The sequence below is a fragment of the Augochlora pura genome, chromosome 3 (assembly GCF_028453695.1).
Source record: "Augochlora pura isolate Apur16 chromosome 3, APUR_v2.2.1, whole genome shotgun sequence".
Classification (NCBI taxonomy): Eukaryota; Metazoa; Arthropoda; class Insecta; order Hymenoptera; family Halictidae; genus Augochlora; species Augochlora pura.
In genome coordinates, this window is record NC_135774.1 from 2,895,516 (window position 1) to 2,918,650 (window position 23,135).

General features: G+C 47.6%; 1 protein-coding gene across 2 annotated transcripts; it reads right to left on the reverse strand.

Annotated features, from left to right (window-relative positions):
* Positions 1 to 117: 117 nt before the first annotated feature.
* Didum (dilute class unconventional myosin) lies at positions 118 to 23,093 on the reverse strand. 2 transcript variants are annotated; one of them, XM_078196689.1, is made up of 20 exons: positions 22,541 to 23,093; positions 10,342 to 10,766; positions 9,561 to 9,861; positions 9,146 to 9,460; positions 8,149 to 8,637; positions 7,866 to 8,072; positions 7,521 to 7,643; positions 7,150 to 7,448; positions 6,450 to 7,068; positions 6,094 to 6,285; positions 5,650 to 6,012; positions 5,222 to 5,521; positions 5,032 to 5,137; positions 4,274 to 4,460; positions 3,256 to 3,454; positions 3,080 to 3,173; positions 2,835 to 2,891; positions 2,518 to 2,688; positions 1,428 to 2,374; positions 118 to 1,236 (listed from the first exon to the last, which is right to left on the reverse strand). In XM_078196689.1, the coding sequence occupies exons 1-20, from the start codon at positions 22,565 to 22,567 to the stop codon at positions 1,117 to 1,119; spliced, it is 5,541 nt and encodes a 1,846-aa protein (XP_078052815.1). In that variant the 5' UTR covers positions 22,568 to 23,093; the 3' UTR covers positions 118 to 1,116. The 2 variants fall into 2 exon arrangements, with proteins under 2 accessions (XP_078052815.1, XP_078052816.1); XM_078196690.1 differs by lacking the exon at positions 2,835 to 2,891.
* Between the last annotated feature and the right edge of the window lie 42 nt (positions 23,094 to 23,135).

A 23,135-nucleotide genomic window follows, 5' to 3' on the forward strand; every position in this document is an offset into this window, starting at 1 on the left:
CTTTTCCTCAACGACTTCTTTTTTTTATTTTCATTGTAGGAACAAAGAAATTTGTGACATCGAGTCAAGGTATATTCGCGCAAACAGAGTTCTTCCTGTACACATTTTTCCCCAGGATATAGGATTTCTTTCTTTTTGAAGGAGGGATTTTTCACTATGGAGTTTGTCGGTGTATGAGTGTGTTCGATAATAATTTTTTTAAAGCATAAACACAAACGCAGATCGACGAACGTAGGAAAACAGAATTTTGTTAGAATCTCTACTAATAAAATGGCACAGAATACAATCGCTTGTACATATTTATAAATTATATTATAACAATAATATATACCTCTGTCTTTCTCTCTCCTGCTCGGATCTCTCTCGCCCATTTGCCCTCGGTCTGCGGGAAACCGACCTCGTAATTAATCTTTCTCGTATCACAAAATATACAATGTCTCTCCTAAAACATAACTTCATATTTCTCTCTCTCTCTCTCTCTCTCTTTCTCTCTCTCTCTCTTGCCGTTTCCTTTTTACACAATTAAATACAGATCTCCAACGGGTTACCGGATGTTCCGTGCAATAAAGTTCTCTGTCTTGCAACATTCGATAGACTTACAATATCGACGACAACAACGCGTACCATTAAACTCTTTTAATCTTGATAACAATACTTCTGTATTATTGGGGATACAGAATTTTCGGCACTTCATGTCTCACTATGTCCATTTACGATTCCGATGCAAAGTGCAAGCCCCAACAGAGATATTTCCATCGACGACCGTCCTCGATTACACCACTACCAACAACGAAACGAAAAACATTGTTTCTCTTTGATTCCCTTTCTTCATTTATCTGTCAGCCATTCGAAACTTATTCTCATTGAGTCGACGTTGTACATCGCGCGGACAGGAATTATGCTTTGTAAAATACAAATTACTCGAGTAAAAAAAAATATATAAAACGTGATATCGATGACCCGCTCGATGCATTCTCCAATTTTTCATCTTTCTCCCAACTCTCTCGCTCTCTCTCTTTCTCTCTTCGTTAATAAATAGGCTATGCTTGGTTACTTGTTACTGAACTAAAAAGTTACATGCGCAGCGGGGCCACTAAGTTTTCTTCGCAGCTATGATTACACCTTCTTGAGCATGGGCAAATGAAGTACTTCCGGTATTTCGATGTCCTCCAATCGAATCTCCGACGGATTGAACGGGAACCTTATGGGGTACGAGAACTTTAGATCCATCAGCAACTGAAACAGACAAACGATTCTCTTGTTGCATAATGTTAACAAAGTGGTAACTGGAAGAAACGTTGCTGCGCCAAAAATTCTGTTAGCCAATTTTTTTATGAATTCATCTGCTATTAAAGATGGCTCAGCGTGTTCGCAAGTGAATGAACAATATCTGTAATGAGGAAAATTCGATAATATTTCGCACTAACCTGTTCGATGTTCTCGCCACGCTCCTTCAGTTTTTCTTGGACTTTCTTGATGAACGAGACTGGGACCCTGGTTTCAAAGTCGTCTGCTGGCGTGTACAAGTTGAGGATCTTGACGATCTGATTGGCGGTGAGTTTGCTGCACATTTCGCAAACTGAACCGACGTCCGCGTCCGTTTTTCTAGCCTGCAAGAGATGAGCGGCTTGGATGATGGGCAGAAGAGCTTCGGAGGCTTGTTCTAGCTTATGATCCCTGCTCCATTGCTCTAGATGGCTGAGGTTGTATCTGATCTGCATGCCCTTTGTCCATTGGCATAGCTCATTCCTCAGAAGCAGATTGTTTACCGCGCTAGCGCACATGAAATAGAACAGCTGCTTAAATAGCTGAACAATGATCTCGGAGTCGACGCCGTGGAATTGTAGAATCCTGTAGACGGAGGTGAGCTCATCCAGGAGCTTGTCTAACTTCTGCTGCGTGGACTCTGGCTCCTCGCCCACTGACGAAGACCTTGGTCGACCAGTTATGCCGGTTATAGCCTCGTGTTCGAGGAGAGCTGGAACTGTGAGCGCCTGGATCCTCTCCTTCAAGTTCGTTATGATGCAATTGAAGATCCAGAGGGCCACGTTAGTCATCACCCCTCTGTACTCGTTTAGATCAAAGTTTCTCAGACATTGTTCGTTTTGTCTTGGTGTGTTCTCTATCTGGAACGGTTTGTCTCCGGAATACTGTTTCAGAGAATGCAGCAGCCTCAAGGTGTTGCTTAGCCACAAAACGCTCGAGTCTAAGTCCTGGCGCTTCTTCACTACGCGTTTCACCGCGTTCAGGTAGGCCGTGAACAACCGACGCACCTTATGGTCGTCGTTTATGCAGTCCGTGTGCCTGATGCACATGAACAAAATGTATGCCGGCAGTCCGGGCAGCAAAGTCACCGCGACTCTCGGCTTCAATTCTGCAATGAAAATTGTAAAGGTTCAAGATGGCTCCGAGTTCGATCGCATCACGAGAATATTTTTTTATTTTATCCTCTTTTCACAAAACGAATTATATCATACTGTAATTTCATTCTTCTAAACTGTTTAATGATAGACTCACCGATGACTAGGTGACGTATGATCACGTTGATGTCGTCTTCCCTGAACTCGAACATACCCTCGTAGTCCCTCTCCTTCTTCCTAATGACGGGCATGTTGCTACCATTATCGGCAGAGTTCCCAGTGGAAGACATTATCGCGGAATCGCTCGCAGGCTCCGTTGTATCTGGCACTGGGACAGAAACATGGAACAGTTTAGTTTCGTATTATCTAATCGTTCGCACGAGTAGTCGAAGATGTAATGGTTGAGCTGTGAGCAGGGGTGAGTTATGGTCTGCGAGAAGTACGATGACAGTGAACACTGGACCACAGACTCACCGGCACCCCTCGAAGCGTAAGGGCGATCCCTATGTTCCTTTGAATCGTCTCCCTCATCTTCGCAAGCATTCGAACACCACAAAACTTTAATACCGATGCTCAAACTCGCAGACACAGCAAGGTTCTTTATACGTACATTACCGCGCATGATAATTGCAGAGGAACGTCGATTCTGACTTCGTAATTTTCTCGTTGAAAACGTCCTCTGCAATTTTCATACGCACTCAGAATGATCGTGTACTTACAGCCTGCGTCTTGTAGACGTTTCGCGAGTATTTTCAACTGCCGTTTGAACTTCCTGCACTCCTCCGCAATCTTGTCGAACTTCTCCTGCAGCTCCTGTCAATTCAAACGCGTCGTTGAAACGCCACGATTTGCAGGAGTAATGTAACAGGTCGTTTCAATAATTATTCGTTTTTACCAAGTTCTCCGTCGCCAGCCTGACGATCTCGTGCTGCATATAAGCTTCGGCCTGTGTCTGCGGCGACTTGCTGAGGTTCACCGAAAGCAGCTTCTGCTGCTTCTCGATTTCCTCCTGGAGTCGGTCGATCTCCGCCCCCCATTCGTTCCTTTGCTCCCTCCAGCCTTTCTCTTTCATCTGCAGCTCGTCTTCCAATTGTCTTCAAAGCGGAAACACACAAAGGATGAAACTACCCGACGCCATCGCACTTCAACTACGTGTTGTTCAATCGAGAGTTAAGGGAGGAAGAGATTCGCAACTATGGAGAGAGTTGTCGAATTCGGAACGGTGTCTGGTAGAATAATTTGACTGTAAACATGTTACTTTTTCAAGATATAAACCAGGATCAGCATAATTTAATTAACTCGTTGCACTGTGACGAGTCGGTCTCATATTGACGATTTCGTACTTATTACATTATATCGATCTAAACAATTTCATGGATCATATATATATATATATACATCCTTGACATAAGCTTAATATAGTTCTTAAACGATTATTTTAAGATATTCGTAAGTGCTGATACTATTACAAAATTACCGGTAGGTAAAGTGTTCTAGGCTACGTTATCGAGGACTTCTAATCTTTCTCGTACGTCAAGTACGGACTTAAATGCCAAGGTATTTTCTTTACAAGGTGGCTAGACAGACACAGATCAAAATTGGACAGCTCCCTTTAATGAGTGTTACAGCCGCAGTTCTTCAAACTAGCAATGAGTCAGATTGTTATGAAAACTGAATGATACACTGGCGTCCGCAGATTGAACAGTGCAAGAAATCGACAGCATTAAGCGGATCGGCGACTATTCGCGGGCAAAATTGTCAGCTGAACTCACTCTCTTGAGGCCTTTCGGTTTGTCTTAAGACTACTGAAAATCGAAGGTGCATGCACAAAGGACAAAAGGACGATTAGACACCGTTGCACTTTGTTCTAAGTGTATCACGTGATCGGTCGGCGATAGGGGAACGCGATTTACCTGTTGATCTTCTTCTGTGTTTCGAAGGCGAGCACCAGCTCACCGTCCTCGTTGATGATGTCCACGTCCCGGCCATAGTTCGAGCCGAGGCTCTTCATCCCACGCGTGTTGTCCGCCAGCACGCTGTGCAGCTGTATGCACTCTTCTCGCCGTCTCTCGAGCTCCTCCTGAAGTGCGGCGATTTGTTCTGAAATTGAAATAATTGATCGTACTATCGCATGATCGATGTCGGATGATCCCGTGACTTGAAAGCAAGTCGAACAAATAACCCGCTTCCGATCTATCTTGCGATAGCATGATAAGCGATAAGCAGTGGACGATATGCAGAGCGATGTGTAACGGGTGGCTTTTAAGTTGCAGCATTCCTTAAAACTCTTGTCACATTAATGCAGTCCAATTTTAATTTCTACAGTCCGAAAGTCATGCAGAGACAGCGATAGGAAGCAGAAAGTCTTTAAAAGTAGCTTAAGCGGTGCATAAGCGTGCTATGTGAAGGGCGGAAGGTTGCGAAAGCAATAGGCGAGCTACGAACGTATACTGTATTTGTATTTGTTACAGTAAATAAAAACGTAGAAAACAAAATAATATGTAGTATACCTATTAAACGAAACTCTTCAATTCGTGCGGAACTTAATTCTACAATCTTTGTCAAACTAAACGCTACATTTTCTACCGAATGAGGTTTTATAACCTTCTACTGTAGAATCTATCACAGATATAGTAAATGACCTGCCTGCCTACGAATGCTAATAAATTACCCATTAGAGTTTCTTTTCCACCAGCCAGGCCCGCCGAGGCCACGCTATCCCTCAGAGTACGCAAGTCTTTCTTCAGCTGGGCGTTCTCCATTTCTAGTTCTTGGAGCTGCAAGCAGAAAACTTGCCGTCAATCCTCGTTCGAAATTGTTCGAGGATTGGTTGGACAATTTATCCCCATTTCGTGCATTACCTTGAACGTGTCCTGAGTCGTCGAGGTTTCCTCGGGGACGTCTTTTTCCAGATCCTCGACCATCCTGATCAATCTTCCCTTCTCTTTCTCCACATCCTTCAGCTTCTGTTGAAGCTTCAGTACGAGACCGACGTCCACGGGCGCGTGGGCTGGTCCGTTTGTTTCTGGAGGCGATTTCTGATGTTGTACCTCTCCGTCAGGCGGACTATCCGATCGCTGCGGAGTCCAGTCGATCGTTTCCACCCTTGAATAGGGCGTTGAAGAGGAGGCTGTCGATCGTACAGATCCGTAACCAAAATCCTGGAAGATTAAGAAATAATGAACAACTTGGGAACACTCTCTAGCAAAAGGTCGCTGCTACTGTCAAAGAACTCGACCAAGAAATGCGAGCTTTTAGAGGTCTCAAGCTAGCTCTTAAAAGATCATACCGCGTTCTGATCGTCCGTCGGAAGCTCCGTGGATACGATCTGTCCGCTGCTGCTGGAGGCATTGCTGAGGGACCGGGAATGAGCCGGTGCGTGCATCGCCAACTTTTGTTCAAGCGTTTCCACGTACTGCTCCCGTTCGTGGTAATCCTTCAGCAACCTCTGGTAGGCGTCGCGGTCCTGGTCCTGATCCATCAGCAGCAGGTCTTTCTCTTGCTCCAACCGGTGCTTCAAGTTCTCTTCGGCGCCGCGCTGGTTGGTCTTCATCCTCTCCGTGACTGTGGACAGCTCCTTCTTCAGCCTCTCTAGTTCCTCCTCGAGCTTCTTGTTACGTTGTTCTTTCTCTTGTGTACTCTTCTCCTTGTCCTGAAACGCGCAGGATTTTCAGCACCATCTTCAACTTCCTTTATCAAGAGAACGATGAAACGTATCGAAGATTTCTCTCACCTGCAAGATATCCATTTTCTCGTCTCTCTCGGCCTTGATAGTGTCCTGCATCTTCTCCAGTTCCTTCTCCTTCTCCAACAAGATGTTGTTAAGCTTCTTATTCTCGGCGTCCACGGCTTTCAGGACTTCCAGCTTGTGTTTCAGCTCCATCATCTCGTTCTGGACGTTTTTCAACGACTGGTTCTCCTTCGACTAACAGAAACGTACAAGACTCGGTTGGAAAAATATTTTTATATTCGAAGCAATAGAAAATATAAATATACATGTACGATGTTTTGTTAAGCTTTTGTTTCGATATCGGCAGCAATGTAAAAAGTTACATTGATCCATAATTACGCACGCCACTGTGAACGTACCAGTTCGGTGATCTTCTGTTGCAACGTCATGATCTTCTTCTCCAAGCCCTTGTTCAGTGACTTCACGTGCTCCACGCTCCTAGCTTCCGCCTTCAGCCTCTTGAACACCTTCTTCGCCAGGTACCTCCTGATGCAGGCTTGCACGATCACGATGTTCTCCAGCTTCTTCTTGCAAGCCATCCTCACAAGGTAGCCACGGCAGAACCGCTGGATCGTGATCGCAGCGGCGTTGTCCTTCATCCTCCTGTATCTCTCCCTCGCCATCTTGCCTCTGCCGTACTTCTGGATGCCGATAATTGTGCGCTTGATCTTCAGGTACCGCTGCCTCTTCAGCCAGCCCTTCACGCGAGCTTGGATCTTTATCGCGGCTCTCTCTTCTCTCACTGCCCGAGCCTTCCGTCTGGCGATGTAGCCTCTGCCGTGTCTCTGAAGACCCAGCACGGCCCGTCGGATCTTCCTGTACCTGTTACGGCAGATCAGACCTCGCACCGTCTTCTGGATCATGATGCAGGCGTCCCGCTGTCGGTCCGCCCGCAGCTTCTCCAAGTAGGCAACCTGCCCGGCCCGGAAGAGCACCTTCGTTTTGCCGAACTTGAACTTGTCGTCGTCATTGATGTATCTGCACAGGTGAGATTCATTTCTAAGAGTCTGCGCAACCACGCTTAGAACCCTTCCCAGCTAGCATAAAAATGGGCCGAACCTCGCCAAAATCCGCTTGCAGGTCTCCTTCAGGTCATCGCGTCGTATCTCCTTGAACTTGCACAGACACCTGTACCTGAGGAAGAACTCTCCGTACGTCCTCTGGCTGGGGAACCCGGCAGCAGATATCCTGATCGTCTCCAGCACTCCGCAGGCTCGTAACTGTTGAACAGCTCGGACGGGGTTGTACTCGAATGCTTCCTTCGTGTCGTTCGGCTTGATACAGCGCACGTAGTGCGGCGTGGTAGCGTTCAACGTCGACATCAGCATGTTCAAGGAGTCTCTGAACTGAGATCCCACCTGCGGAAACCAAATTCCAACGATGTAATTCCTGCGAAATTGACTAGGAACAAGAAGAATAATTCTCTGTACCGTTTTCTTGTTTTGCTTGGGAGTCGCGGGCGCTGGTTTCTGAGCAGACACTTTCACCCTGATGTTGGACGGTACGGATAGCTTGGGATCCTCATCGCTGAAGAGCTTTTTCAATATTTTGTTCTGAAAGAAATTTCACAGATCCCTTAGCGAAGCATTGACACGTTTGACATGGATGGACTCGTGAAAGGTTTGTTCAACCTTGTACAAGTCCCTATTGTGGCAAGAATGGACAAAGTGCGACAAACTCGTAAAATATCTCTGAACTCTTCCGGGAGCCAGACCTAAGCAATTTTACGAATTTATTACACACTAGACAAGTTTCAAATTGTTACGTGAACGCACATCACCGTTCCTAAGTGCATCGACCTGCTCCTCTATCACGGTGTCCCTGTTCTTCTCCAGGAAGCCAATGGTCTCGTACTGCACCAGATCAGCGAAATGATGTATGAGAAAAGCGGAAGTTCCGAACCGCGGTTTCTCGAAGTGCTTCGATCGTCCGCACTTCGCGTAGAGCTTCTCCGCCCAGGAACTGTCCGACCCTTTCGGCATCTGTTCGTTCGAGCAAAATCGCTTCAGCAAATCGCCTCGGCTAGACCCAGACCGGAAGTTAGAAGTTCTTACTGACTCTGCACTCCTCGTCCAGCAGGTCCAGGATGCCCAGCTTCGTCTCGATCAGATCGATGCAAGGCTGATTGTCGTAGAAGTCGATGAAGGTCCACTCGATCTCCTCGCGCAGGTACTCCTCCTGCTCCAGCTTGAACACGTGCTGGTTGAACTGCTGCTGCAGCTTCTCGTTCGCGTAATTGATGCAGAACTGTTCGAACGAGTTCACCTCGAACGTCTCGAACCCGTAGATGTCGAGCACACCGATGAACCATTGCTGCTTCTTCTGCGACTGCAGCGAGCTGTTTATGCCGGTGACGATCCAATTGAACAGCTCCGCGTAGATGTGTTTCGCTAGAGCGTCCCTGGCACCGATCGCCTGCTCCACGTTCATCGGTTTCAGAAACACCTCCCTCATCGAGACGATCTTGCGGTGGCACAGCCACTTCCGCAACGCCTTCGGGTCCGTGCCCAACAGCTCGCATATCGTCAAGAGATGCTTGTCCGACGGCTAGAAGACCAGGCAACACGGAAATATTGAGAAACAGTCGTGGAGAGCACAGTTGGCTGCGAAAGCGTCTGACTTCCTTGTGGAATAAATGCTTCATTGTTCGCGCGAGAGTCCAGATATTGACACCTTCGGGTGTAGGAAAAGCTCGACGGGCTGCGCGGGAAAGCTGTCCCTTTGATCCACCGAGCGGAGCCGACGGTAAAAAAGGAACTCGCGGAGAGATAGAGGCCGCTCAGCGGAGGGAATTGCTGGTCCCTTTTCTCGAAACTCGCAGCATCTTTGATAAGGAAGACGGCGGTTCTAGCAAGAAGGAAATTGCCGGATCTCTTTAGTCAAGGAATGCGCGGTGGAAATTGGGACTTCTTTTCGCGAACCCGATTGCCAATTCTCCTGCACTCGCGATGGAAGAATTCCGCCTTGTTGCGGGGGGGGCGAAGGTAGCTACATTGTTAACGGAGGAGGTCAGACGCCTTTCGACCGCCTGGACCGATCAAGATCAGATATTTACAGAAATGTAGCTGGCCTCGGTGTCGTTGACGTTCGCGTTCTGCACGTCAGAGTTTCTGATATCAACATTGCCTAAATGTATGATGGCCGCTAAAATGCGCAGCATGTCGTCCTGCTGTTTAGACGTGAAACCGAGCATGGTGAGCGCGGTGATCGTCTCGTCGAAGCACGCCAGATCGTCGACACCGTCGATCAACGGATTATATCCTTGGTTCAGATAGTGAAACTGATTCTGATGACCTAGATGCAAGTGCGGTAGGCGAGACGCGGCTGCGCACATTTGGTAAAATACGTGATAATTCCTTTCCTCATTCGCCTAGGGAATTGCTCGTTTATAGTAATCGGCATCAGAGAAACACACAGAGACCGCCCCGGGCCTTTATCGCGCATCGTACACGCTACACGGTATTCGTTACCTGAAACACCACCCGCGACTTCTCCAGCAGGTAGGTCCGCATGCTGGCCCCGGTTATGTGATAGTGCTTGTTGAACTGTATCTCGATGAACTTGCCGAACCTCGACGAGTTGTCGTTCCTCGTTGTCTTCGCGTTCCCGATCGCCTCCATGATCGGCAACGAGGCGAGCACCTTCTTCTCCACCTGCGTCTCCGTCGTCGAGCCGCCGACGGTCGCGAAGTATCGCATCGTGTACTTGGCGGACACCGTCTTGCCGGCGCCCGACTCGCCGGACACGATAATCGACTGATCGTGGCTCTCCCTGCGTTCAATTCGAAGAGAATCGTTAAACGCGGCGATCTCTGGCAAATCGGCCGCGAACAGACACGTTCACTCGTCCCGGGCTCTTGCTGACCAGGAAAGACCAGGCATCTCGTCGCATTTTCTCTTTCGATTTACCCAGTTGCCCTAACTATTTACCACAGCTTGGACGATTTCGTAATCGCGTATAACGAGCGACGCCAGAAATATTATAGCGATACCTCGTCTTATTTTTTGAAAGTAAATACATCGAACGAAAAATGATAAAAATATTAAATATAATTAAGTAAGTATTCTTATCGTCAATTCGTCGCAGTTATTGGGAGCATTTGAAATAGCAACGAGTGTAGTCCATTTTTATTTCGCCCGATGCATTAACCTTCAGGCCGAATCCGACCGTTTCGAGTGCAAAAAAACCGCAAGAATCGTCCGACAGACCCGGACGTGACCAGTGAACGCGTCGACAAAAATAATCGCGAACCTTTCCAGCTTCGTGTAAGCCTCCTCGGCAACGGCGAATATGTGTGGCTCGAGGTCGCCCATCGCCTGTCCCCTGTACGCCCAGATCGTGTCGTTCCCGTAGATTGGAAGCTCATTGTACGGATTGAACGCGACCAGCACGATGCCGCAGTAAGTGTAGATGCAATGCCTCTGGAAACGTATTTGGAGATTGTACAGGACGGCCGGCTCGTGCAAGAACGACAGGGACGTCAGGTTGTTCTCCCCTATGAGAATGTCCGGGTTCCGCAGGGGCGGCAGATCGGTGTCCGACGCGATCTTCAGAACCTTCGTTTGCTTCGTGTCGTTCGTGCGAACTTTCAGGCTCGCCTGCTTCGCCTTGTAGTCCTCGAGAAGCACCGCGCCTTCCCAGACCTTCTCCGGATGCGGCACCCACACCCTACCACCCTGGAGAACACACACCCTTCGATCATCGTGCAGCCCTGGTCGATTTCAATCGAGGGGCGGTCGAGAACGTGTCGGGGGGAATGGGACCAACGGCCTCGCCGTTCGGTTCAGCGGAAGTCAAAGTGATTCGACGAGGGACGATTTGACGGGATCTTTGCACCTTTGATCCTTCCGAGACCTCTAAACCTCTAAATCCACTAAATCTTCTAAATCCACTAAGTCTTCTAAATTTTCATAAAAATTCGAAAAGATATTACAGTATCAACGAGTTACCGAACCTGGTGAACTTTGATGCGTTTTTCAACCCCTATAAAAACGTGTCACATTGTACTCAATACGAACAACATTTTTTCTGTTATCAAAATATAAGAAGAAAAATAATTTATTAGATCAAAATCGTCTCGCTATATTTGAGAAATTATTTTCAGTCCAAAGGGTTGAACCGTTTAACATCGTGAAATTAGTTTGAAGGCATTCGCGTTCGATGAACGTAATAATATATTTTCGTTCCGTGCAATGTCTCCGAAGCGTAGTTTAGCTAAGAATAGGAACGAGGCGGCGGAGTTAGCTGTCCTTGTGTTTTAATTCGCGATAGGAGCGATAGTTTTGAATGGAACTACCTGTGGCCACTGTGGGAGACTCGCGGGTCGGCCGTCGTTGAATCATCGACTGCAAAGATGGCTTCCCGAAGCACGTTGTCCAACGTCACGAACGACGAGCTCGCCGCACGGGTTAATTACTCGACCGTCTAATTTTCGCGTCGTTTGAAAAGATGACCCGCTTCTCCTCGTTCTATTTTTCTCGCCATTTTCGCGAGTGGCGGTACGTACGGAAACGAGGTCGGCGATACCGCGTATCGATTCCGGCGGCCGCGAACACGCCGAATCACGATTGGTGATCGCGTTAACGGCGCGATGTTCTATCGTACGAATTGCAATAAAATCGTCCGCCATTTTTGCCACGATTTTGGACGCAGGAGAAGTCGAAGAATCGAGCCAAGAATCCTTTGAAACGAAGAGAACATTTGTAGCCGATTATATCTTGTGCAAACCGACTGAAAAAATATTATAAAAGACATAGTTTGCACGGCTGCTTTTATCTTGTGCAAATGGATTAGAAAAATATTGAAAAGGCTTGCACAGCTGATTTTATTCTGCTCGAATGTGGAAATAAGATAAGACTCGGTCATTTCCTGTGGTAAAGCGTTCCAGCAAGAATAAAAAGTGCGAGCATCCAATTTGTTCCCTGAAAATCAATCGACAACCATATCCGCGTCAAGCTGAAAATATTCGTCCGCGGAGAGGCTATCTTTTCCCGCATCTAAGCGAGACATCCTCTCCACAGCCAGCGCGACCGCATTGCTAAGATTCAGAATGCGTTCGGGATTATTGATCGCGGGCAATCTGTACGTGCACTCGGAAATAGACCGAACGCGGGCGTGTACAGTATTTCCCAGTACGTTGAAAGAATCGCGTAACGGTATCCCCAGGAATTATGGGCGAACGGTGTCGCGTACAGCGAGCGCCGCGGAACAACCGAAACGTGTCGTCGCCGCTCGAGAAACGCGCCGTCGAAACAGCGGTTACGTGATCGGGAACAAATATCGGACAACGGTAAAGTTCACTGCTACCATTTCCACCGTCACCTTGAACACGCCGGGGTCCGGTTCCAAGGGACCCAATTTTCGACCGGGTCTGTACATACACCGTCGCTCGGGGAACAACGACGGCGGCCGATATAAGTCCGCGTGCTCGTAAAGAAGTGAAAAGTAGCCGTGAACTCTCACGATCTAATCTTGTATGTCAACTGTTACGCAACAAGCGGCTCGAAGGACGCTGAGAGAAAAAAAGAATTGAAGAATGGCGGTGTGTCCGCTCGAAGACAATTCGCGGCACCGACACGCCTAATCGTGGATTCGGGGACGGGGGAGAGACTTTCGTTCGCGACCGCGGAAAGCTGACGTCGCGATATCAAATTGCGTAACGCGCGAGGTGTCCGCCGGTGTGCGCCTGGAAATTATGTCGTTTCCCAACCGCTTCGGCCTTTAGGACTTCTCGCGGTTACCGCGGCCTACGCGCGAGCAAATCGAGCGGGTAAACCGATTCGAAGCGCCGATACAAATTCCCCGCGTCACGTTCATAGTATTGCCCCCCGCTGGTTAGGCTTCTTTTCGCCGGGGGCTCGCGACAAATCAGTTCCCACGATTTTGATGATTAATCCTCGGTTAAAGTCTCGTTCAATTTACGAAGTTCGCGCGTGCGCGCACGCGATTCCCATGCTTTCTACGTTACATAGCGGGCAAACGATTACTCGGTTATGGCTTGCCCCGCGGAAAAAGCGGAACCGCGACGGGGTTCCCACACGGCTTGCTCATTGAAAAATGTGATCGGAGACGGCGGAACACGGCTCCGACTGGCCGCTCGACGAACCGACAATCGGTCTCGGATGAGAATGACTTTCCCTTTTTTTCTCCTGTGCGAATTAAATCGGACAAAGCGAGGAGGAAAGGAGGCACACGGTCGCGGACTCCCATGAACTTATGTAAAGACGCGTCTGCCGCGCGAATGTCCCGAGACCTATTCTTTAACCCCGTAGTTCCCTCTTAGGTCACCGTTTCTCAACGACTCCGCTGCGAAAATACTATCAAAAACATAACCTTAGCGAGATTCTTAATTTTTCAAATTTCTACCCCATCACCGGAAATAAGAGATCCGCAATAATTACGGAACGAAACGATAAATTGTATTCGCGTGGGATTACGATTCCTGGAAGTATAAATATTGGATTGTACTTGAACGGCGGCTTAAAATCTAGCTTCCCAGCGTTGCTGAATATCAAGGTAGCCTTGGCGCCTATGCGAATGCAGACCACTTGCATGTTGTGTCTGAGCTTTACCGGCCGACCTACGGCTTCTGTCGCGTTCCACCCACGACGCGTTTCAGCGTACAAACTGCGTGACTTTTTACCGAGCCCCGGTGTCGTTAAACAATCCGCAACGTCGTTCGTTCTTACAGCCGTGCGGCTGGTTCAACTGTATCAATCATCGTCGAGACTCTCGCCGACTAAACATGCAGATAAAAAAGTCAGAATTCGTCAGAAGATTCCGCAATTAAGCTACAATGAGTGTACGAAACCCGCAAGATACCGCTTCCTGCAAAAATAAAAATGATTCAGCGACAGATTCTTGGTAGCTTTTCTTATCGTCCGATCGATCGTCTCGATAAGAGCGTGCTAATAGAACAATGTTACACGCGCCACCCAATTGCGCCGACCAGATTAGATTTCGGTTGCAACGTCGATCGGGCTCGCCGTGTTTCGTGCCGTGTTCCTCGCCAAAGTAGGAAGCGGACGAGGCCCGCAATCTTATCGAGACAGCTGCGAGGCCGCACGCGAGTGCGTGAATCAGTTTTGCCAGAGAAGATGCCACCCATTCCGAACAGACGTTGATAACGGTCGTCGACGGCCGGGGGACGCGTCCTCCCGCGCGCGCAATTTGCAACGCGTGTACACGTGGCCGGCCGGGATCGTTCTGTCTCCGCTTATCGATTCCAAAGGTGGCGGCGGAACGGGACGCGGAAACCTTTCTCTTGAAAATTAAGACTCTAACGTAATAAAGCAAAAGAGCGGAGGAGAGCGGCCGCGCGATGCAAGCACAGAAATTTGCACCGTTCGGTCACCTTTAATAAAAAAACGACAGAGAAACGGTGCCGGGATCGTTTGCTCGTTACATTTTACATAACATTCGCCATCCGTCGTCGTCCAACATCGGACACACACGTAACGTGCGTCAATATTTGCGCCGACCATGGCGGCCCGCGCGCCTGTATCGCGAATGCCCTTTGTCAGAAAAATTGTCCCCCACGGTTCGTTCTCTCCCAACGAAACCGAGAACAATGGGCGAACACCTACGACTACAACCGGCGACTCTCGCTCCGCGAAATTTTCCGTCTTTATCCGCGATACGGAGCGAAACACCCCTTCGTGCAAGCAGAACGTTCTACTTCGCAGTTCTAATTTGTTCGCGAGGGGACTCGAGAATTTGCGCAAGTTCGAGAGCGCCCATCGCTGAAACTAGCGGTAGATCCTTTAAACTATAGGAAGATCTATTTTACTGTAGGAAGAACAGAATTTATTATTTCACAAATTTATTAATAAATTATTAATAAGTTTATTATTTCACAAAATGTAACGAAAATATAATTCACGTATCTCGAAATGTCAAAGACTGTGTATGAAAATTGATGAAAAGTTTCGTTAATTTTTTAAGTTGTCAAAAAATTGTCGAAGATCATCGTCGCTTGAAGATGATCTTAAGATCATTGCTCGAGGCTTCTTTATTAAGAACGTCGACACAGCGCGCTCGGCTTATGCAAATGGTCGGAGAAGGAAACTAATTTCCAATGCAAACGATTCTTGTTCCGAGATACACGGTCTAATTATATATTTCCGTGGATCAAGATCCGATGGAATCCGCCAACAGGCATCGACCGACTGTCGACGGTCGCGGAGCATTTCGCCGACGCGTTGCGTTCGCAGGGGCGTGTGGAGTAGTACGTGATCCAGCGCGCTTGTCCGGGGTTTGCACAGGGGAAGGAAGATTATCGCGTGCTCGTGCGAACGAATTCAAGGTGCAGTCGGAACGAGAACGGTGCACCTTGGTGAGACCGCTCGACGTCGTGCGCTCGTCGCCGCGAGATCGATCGACGCCCCGCTCGGCACCCGTTGCTCCTGAGAAAGGCGCCGGGTTCTCCGTTATTGGGAATAACCGGGTCAAGTTTCCCGCCTACGCGCCGCACACACGGTTTTTTCCACGTGCGTGGCAATCGTCGCCCGGTCCCCGTGCCGGCTGCACCGTGCACTCTCTCGACGGTGGTTTCCCTTTCGACGGGCCGACAATGAACGCGATCGCCTCTCATGGGGACCCCGAGAGGCCACGAGCTGGAGCAGAGACGACCCGCGATTTTGCACGATGAGTCGCATGGGAAAGTTTTTGGGCCGACCACTTTCTATTTCGACGATCTTCGAGCTCCGCGCATCGAGAGGATCGGCGACCTTGCTCGGGTCTTAGAGCAATTTTAGCGAATTTTTCTATGCTATAGCAGAAAGCTAATTTGACTAGGATTTATGGCTTTGAGAGGGTTTTTATGGGTATGGAGAGATTTTAAGGAGATAATGCGGTCACTGGACCAATAAGACGATTCTTCTGTGCTCCTTAAAAGATGCTGCAAAGTTTAGACCTCCGGCTTTGCGTCGTCCTGTACATTTCGATGGTGTAAAGCGGTCTGAACAAGATTCAATAGGCGCATGAATATTTAATCAATGTCTCCGGACACTTTAAAATCCCATAAAATCTCTTGCCTCGCGACAGTCCATTGGAGTGACGTAACGCGATTTTAATAGAAAATGTTTAGGTAAAGATCTTCAGAAAATTTGTCTGCTTTATTTAGAGGTCTGGGAAGTTTGTAAAGAATAATAGGATGCATTTCCAATCGTTTTCTCCAATTAGTTTAAAATACAGTAAAATTTATGGTTCTCTCGTTTTGCAGCATCTTGTACACTGGAGAGCGACGCGAAGCAATTTCAGTACAAATTACCGGATCGCTACTCTTCAATCACCATTTGCAAACACTTCAGCGTGATCTTCAGACCTATCATTTCGCGAGATCATCTAAACTCGAATGACGCGGAGTGGTTTTCAGCGAGAATTAATGGCTGGATAGAGTCTGTAGACTTTTGGAAGGCCGCGTTGTTTGATTTTGTTGTTCTCGGACCGAAACGATAGCTGTTCCAGATCTCGCGAACTTCCTGCGCGCTTGACCCACTGTATCATTATCCGCGTTAATTGTGAAGCAGATAGCGACAATGTTACAGGACGACGCGGAACACCGCGGACAATCCTCATCCAGATCGCGAAGCTCGGGGACCGTGAGAACGGCCGTAGTGGAACTTTCAACGTTGTGCGTCCCCGTTGAGTAAGATCGCGAAACGGGCTGCGTTCGTGGGAGATTGCTCCGAGGAATCCTGGCTTTTCACGGGGACTGCACAAAAGGGCAGTCGCGGCGCCATATTTAGCCGGGTTATTTAGTCGGGATATCGTAGGCGAACCGGCCCTCGAGCGAATTATCTTGTCCCTATAATCCGAAGAGAACTATTGGGTTGTTCGAAAAGTAATTTCGTTTTTCCCCAAGAAAAGACTTAATTTTTTCACAGCCAACTTCACGCTTAAGCTGCATAATCATTATATATTTGGACAACTGGTATAGTAAGTCTTGTTTGCTAAAAATTTTGTTCGATTCTTTGCAATAGTTTTCGTTTAGTAATCTATTGTGTTTCATTTCCACCAAGAAAAAAACGTAACGACTTTCCGAACGACCTAATAGTTCATAAAACGATCTTTCCATTTTTTATTTCTCCGACGACTCCGTTTTCAAAAAAAAACCACGCTCTCCTGCGTCACCCATTGCAGCACCCATATACAGTAGCGGTCAAAAATTTAAGACGAATTTGATTTCAATTATACACGTGTAATGTAAGTACTATCTTTCCAATCAGTTTCTTATTTTGGGATAACGAAGATAAATGCTTGACCTTCTAATTCTCGAAGGCTCGTGTGTTAAATGTAAACATTGTTGAGTCAACAATATTGACAATATTTCTGTAATATTTACCGTAATATTACAGTAGAGAAATGTGAAAAATTAATAGATTCAATGCCAAAAAGATGTGCTGAGGTTATAAAAGATAATTGATTTTGGACGAAATACTAAATATTTGTATTGAAAACCATTTTTTTCTGTTTATTTTCTTCTATTATTTTGTAGTCTTAAACTTTTGTCAATGGAAATGTGACATAGATTTACTTTTCTGTTATATATTCTAACTAGTAAGTTCAAAACCGAACATAAATGTTTTTGTAACTGTTTAAATAAATGAGCAGACGATTATAATTAAAGATAGAACACGATAGCTTATGTTATTTATAAAATATTAATAATTCCTTTCTTTTCTCCTTCTCGTCTGAAATTTTTGTCCGCTACTGTGTATCCGTATCGATACAAATTCGGGAAACGCTTGACATTTGTGGGCGCGTGATTTTGGGAGGTTGCGTGGGAGTTTCCGGAGGCGAATTAATTTTCAACGGGTTGCTCTCCCGGCTAGAAAGTAATCTTCTCTGACCTTTGGGATGAAATATCGCCCGAACGCGGAACAGAATCTCGGATCCGTAGTCCCGCCGTCTGGTTTTGCGGGAAGAAGCGAGCAAGGAGAACGACCTATTCGAAGACGTTTTGCTTCTTCTTCTGCTCCTCGGGAGAAAGGGAGCTAACTGGCTGCCGGTGGAGCTCTAGCCTCCGCGGATCACGTTCCTCGAGCCGATCGTGCGAGCAACAGTTTCGAATGTGGCTCTTTGGCTTACCTTTAAACGTAAAGGCGCGATCGGGACTCCGGTTCGCGTTGCGGTTCGTTGCGTAACGCGAATTTTTATTGCTCCGCGCGCACTGCCACGTTCGCGCGGTGCAACACGGCTGCAGATGGGCAAGTAGAAATCCGGAAGAGAGACGAGCACTTCGTCGAGGAGGAAGATCGGTTCCGAGGGTTCAAAGATCAGGGAAAGTGGAAGAGAACAGTGGTACGAAAACAATAATCAAATAATTGGACAATAATTGGACGAACTTAGAGTCTTCCGAGCTTGACAATTTATTTCTTTACCTCTTTAATTGTACTTTCCTGTAATTTTGAAATTTTGACAAATACATCATGATCTTAGCATGCAATCTATACGTACCAAAATGTCGAAAAGACCAGCGAAAGAAATACTGTATAATGAATAGAGGATTTGGAGGAATCGTGTAAATCGTCGAGGAAGCGGCCGATCGCGATGGAAACCAGTGATGCAAGTAGCGCATTCAAGTGCCTGTTTGTCGGGCAGAAGCTGCTGCACGCGAATACAGTGCTATTAACAATGAATATTAGCCCGGAACGTTTCACATCCCTAACGAAGCCACGCTTCAGCGACTCGAGATATGAATCAAAGTAAACTGAAGCAAACAAGGCGCCGTCCCAGGGATCAATGCGGCCTATAGAAGGCGCACTTCCATAAAATGCATGGATGCGACCTCGGACAACCCTCGCAGTTCACCTGCCCGAGGCAGCAAATCAGCCAAGATGGAGAGCCTGCCGTATACGATCTTAAAGGGGCAGGCTCGAGGCGCGGTAAGCCTCGTTCTCACCGGTCTAACGTCGACTTATCTCTATCATGCATCTGATTCCGATCACCCACGCTTCTTCAGGGACTATCTACGCAACCTGCAATTACTATTAGCTGAACTCTGTGTCGTATTAAAGCGATATCGATCATCGGATTCTTGTTGAAACTGGCGCTTCGTCGCACGAGGTATTTATTTGGAAAAATAAAATATTGTTTTCAAAAATATTGCAAAATTTTTTAAGAGTATCGCAGACTGTAATTGCACGATCTCCTATGGGTACCATTTTCTATAAATACTGTCGAGACAGGATCAGCGAGAGAATGGTGTCGCAATGAATTATTTTGTTCAGAAAGTACTGTAAAAGACGCAATGGATCAATTTTTAATCAACATCCCTTGTTACTTTAAAATCTCGTAAAATGTCTGCCTTAAAATCTTAGAAATATTTCGTAGATAGATGAACGCATTCTAGAATTTCGACAAATCTGTCCAGGGTGTGGACATGCCCTCACATTTGCCATATAATACCCAGTCGATTAGGCGATCAGAAGACAAATAACGTGGCCGATCGACGACGCATCAAAATCCCGAGACTCTGAGAAACGTAGACGGTGTCCCTTTATTAATTCGTTCGACTATGCGATTCGCCGGAAAATCGCGCGTAGTTTCACCGTCCAATTAAACGTCACTTTCTAGCCGTGGTTTCTACATTAAGCGACCTTTAAACCGGCCCCGAACGACGCGCGCTCGGTTCCGCCGCATTAATCCTATTAATTTCGCGACGCGCCGCGACATTTAAAGTAGAAACAAATGACCGGCGATTATACAGGCAACGTATCGTTGTTTCATGTTCAGGGACGATGTCGCCCGATTACAGGGGGGCGGTTTCTCGCGCGGTACAAACTGTCACGCACTCGCTGCAACGATCCGCACAGTGTCTGGTTTCTCGAAGGAGAATTTAGGTCTCTAGGCGCTCAGCCTCCGGACGACGATTATTGATTTTTGTTTCGAAAAGAATCGCGAGATTGTTTGCACCGCGCTCCGCCGTTATTTTTATCGCCGCACCGAAACGTCCTACAAACCGAGACATTTGCAAAGTTTAAATAGACTGGCGCAACGTCGATAATCGTGGCAACGAATCTTTCGATATTTCGATCGGACCAGCGTCTTCTTTCGAAGAGCCTGCAAGTTGGTGTTCTAAAGAAAATCTAAAGTTACGCAAATCGTTCAGCTTCGGAGCAGAATTATCCGAGAGTCGTGAGAGGATTGAACCGAGAGTGGAATAATTATTGCTTGCCATACCGGATTTATGGCTCGAAGAGGGATCATTTTTCGTGAGCCGGCCGGTAGAATCTAACGCAATCGCGCTCGGGGAATATCGCGAATCGGAGGCCAAAGACGCGGCCCGTCGCGTGAAAGTTGTTCCTAGCCTGAGAAAGACACGTTCGCTCGCGACCGATGATGCATGCCGTTCGCCTAATTGGGGCGATATCTATCCAATTATTTTCAGGAACAATTAACCTTGCATCCGACGGCGCGAGGAAAGTCTCGGCGAGAATTCGCGCGCGCGCGCTCGCGGGGCCGCGAGAGAACGAGGAAATACATAATTCGAAGCGTGCCGCGAGCAAACAGAAAATCGATAGGGACTCGTTAAACATCCGCGACAGATATTCTCGTGCGGAACTATAACCAGGCTGACTGGTGCCACTTTCACGAGAACCCACGGAAAACGTTGGCCCCCCCGAACCCTCTCGGTTCCTAGAAACGATTCGCGATCATTTGCCAGGAACTGGAAGCGATCGGACCCGTTCCAGACCCGTCGGGGCCGGCAAAACCATTCCACGGGACTCGAAAATCCAGCGCGGAAGTCGGCGAGGACCGTCGATCTCCATAACAACGTTCGCAGAAAATTGCGTCCCGGTAAATTGCGCCTTGGGAAATTGCATCTAGGGACTCTGGTCGCTTCGCTGGAAAATCCCAGGTCTCCGACGCGACCTTACGGTATTCCGGCCGCAATCCTAAATGTCAAGCTCGAACGAGGAGGCAATCACCGAAAGAAAAGTCAATTGTTACGTCTCATCGGACATGGAAAGTCGTCGACGGAGACAGATGCTAGCGAACCGATGGCTCGCGGCTCGATAAGAAAGTTCGGAACGAGTGTTGCGAAGCCTAGACTATCAGAACTTTGGGATATCTGTGACTTCCGGATTGCCAGAACTTTTGAATCGCCTGTTCTTTGAACTATCCGACACCTGAGTTAGCAGAACTTCTGAATTATCAGAACTTTTGAATGATCCGACTTCTGAATTATCAGAACTTTTGAATGATCCGACTTCTGAATTATCAGAACTTTTGAATGATCCGACTTCCGAATTATCAGAACTTCTGCATCGTCTGACTTCTGAATTTATTATCATGTGTGAAGAGTTTAATGTCATAAGCTAGATTTATTGGACGAGTTGCTGCATACTCCGATAGCATAGCAAAGTAACTGCGCTATTGTTCGAACACCAATTACCCAAGAACTTCAAACTTTTCAATCAATTCACTGTACCAATCACCGAGCATGCACTCTAGCAGCATAAGTAGCTGTTCCAATGTCCGAGCACTGATTTCCCTAGAACTTCAAGTCGCGAACTTACATCTTCTGGAGTCGATTTGCATACTTCCTCGCAACGTTCATAACCAGACTGCATACTTCCATGCAACTTGTACACTTTTACGAGCTAACAAGCTAAACAAATTTTAATGCACACTAAAGAATACATAAAAAGCAACTAAGTGACGCAGTCCGCAAGTCTGTCGTAAACCAACGAGTCCGATTAATTTCGAAAGCCTTTCAAAGTCATTTCGCAAACGAAATGAATTGTTTCGCTCGCAGTAAACTGCGGATATTTTCCGTACGACGGAGCGATCGGTGTCGCGTACAGTCTGAGGCCATCAATATTTACGGTTTTTCCTCTCGGTGGTCTGGAAACGAAGGGAAGAACGCGATGGAAGGACAAAAGTGACGAGCTAGAAAACAAGACTGGCCAGGAAGTGGTGTTCGAGCGAGCCTAGGCTGGTAACACCGACGACGAGGTAACGGTGGTCTCAGGTGTCGTGGTCGGATGAGAAAAGAAGTGTCAACAGAGGGGCAGTGGGCAGAGATTGAAAAAGATTCGGAAATACCTGTTCCGAACTGTTTTACACATCGGTTCTGACTGAAACAGTTATCCAGAGCTGAAAAGACTTCGCGACTGTTGTAAGATGTATCGATTCTGGGCTTCTATAGGTTTCGATTTGGCTCTTCGGCACCGATATTGCATTGGGTCTATTTCGCGGAATATCTCGTGTTACTTCGTAATATTCCACGCTACCGTGAAACTGCGACCCATGGGCGCAGAGGCGTGTTTGTCAATCGCACACAGAACCGAAAACTAACAATTGTGAAATGACATTGCGGTAATATCTGTTTTGAAGAACCGAAACTAAAATCAATATACTTTACACCAGTCGCGAGAGTTCCCGAGTGCTCTGTAATAGTGTGAGAGGCTCGTTATTCAAGCTCTGCTGCCGCGGATCGTACCTTGACGTACAGCTCCTTCGTCGTCATCGTGGTCGGGTCCAGGTGGCCTGGGTCAGGTCAGGTACGATGAGCAGCAGCAGCAGCAGCAGCAGCAGCCACCACAGGCACACACGATTCTTCACGCACGCACGCACACACCTGAGCACAGATAACCAGGTACCTACGACATTTGTCGTCGCGATCGTGTGGTTCGCGCTACGATCGCCGCGGACGACTTCTTCCCTCGAATCTACAGTACATCCTGATGTCAACCGAGGCGCGGTCACGGCATGTTTCTGTTTTTATTTCTATTCTTTTTTTCTTCTTGTTTCTGCCGCGCGCACAGTCCTCGCTACGCTTCCCTTCGCCTCCCTTTCGGCTTGGCAGTTCCGCGTACCCGGTCCGGGCTGATCCGTGGATCTCGCGAAGGGCACACACACCAGCACACCGCGCTCCTCGCGATCCTCTTCAGCTCGAGGACGGTTCCCTAGGTCCTAGCCCACACGACCCTCCGTATCATCGACCGTGGCCCACCGGGAAATGGATTTTCGCGAAGGTCGTACCTCCACGTAAACGTCGCACGACGACACTGCCACCAGCTGGTTCGTTATCGGGT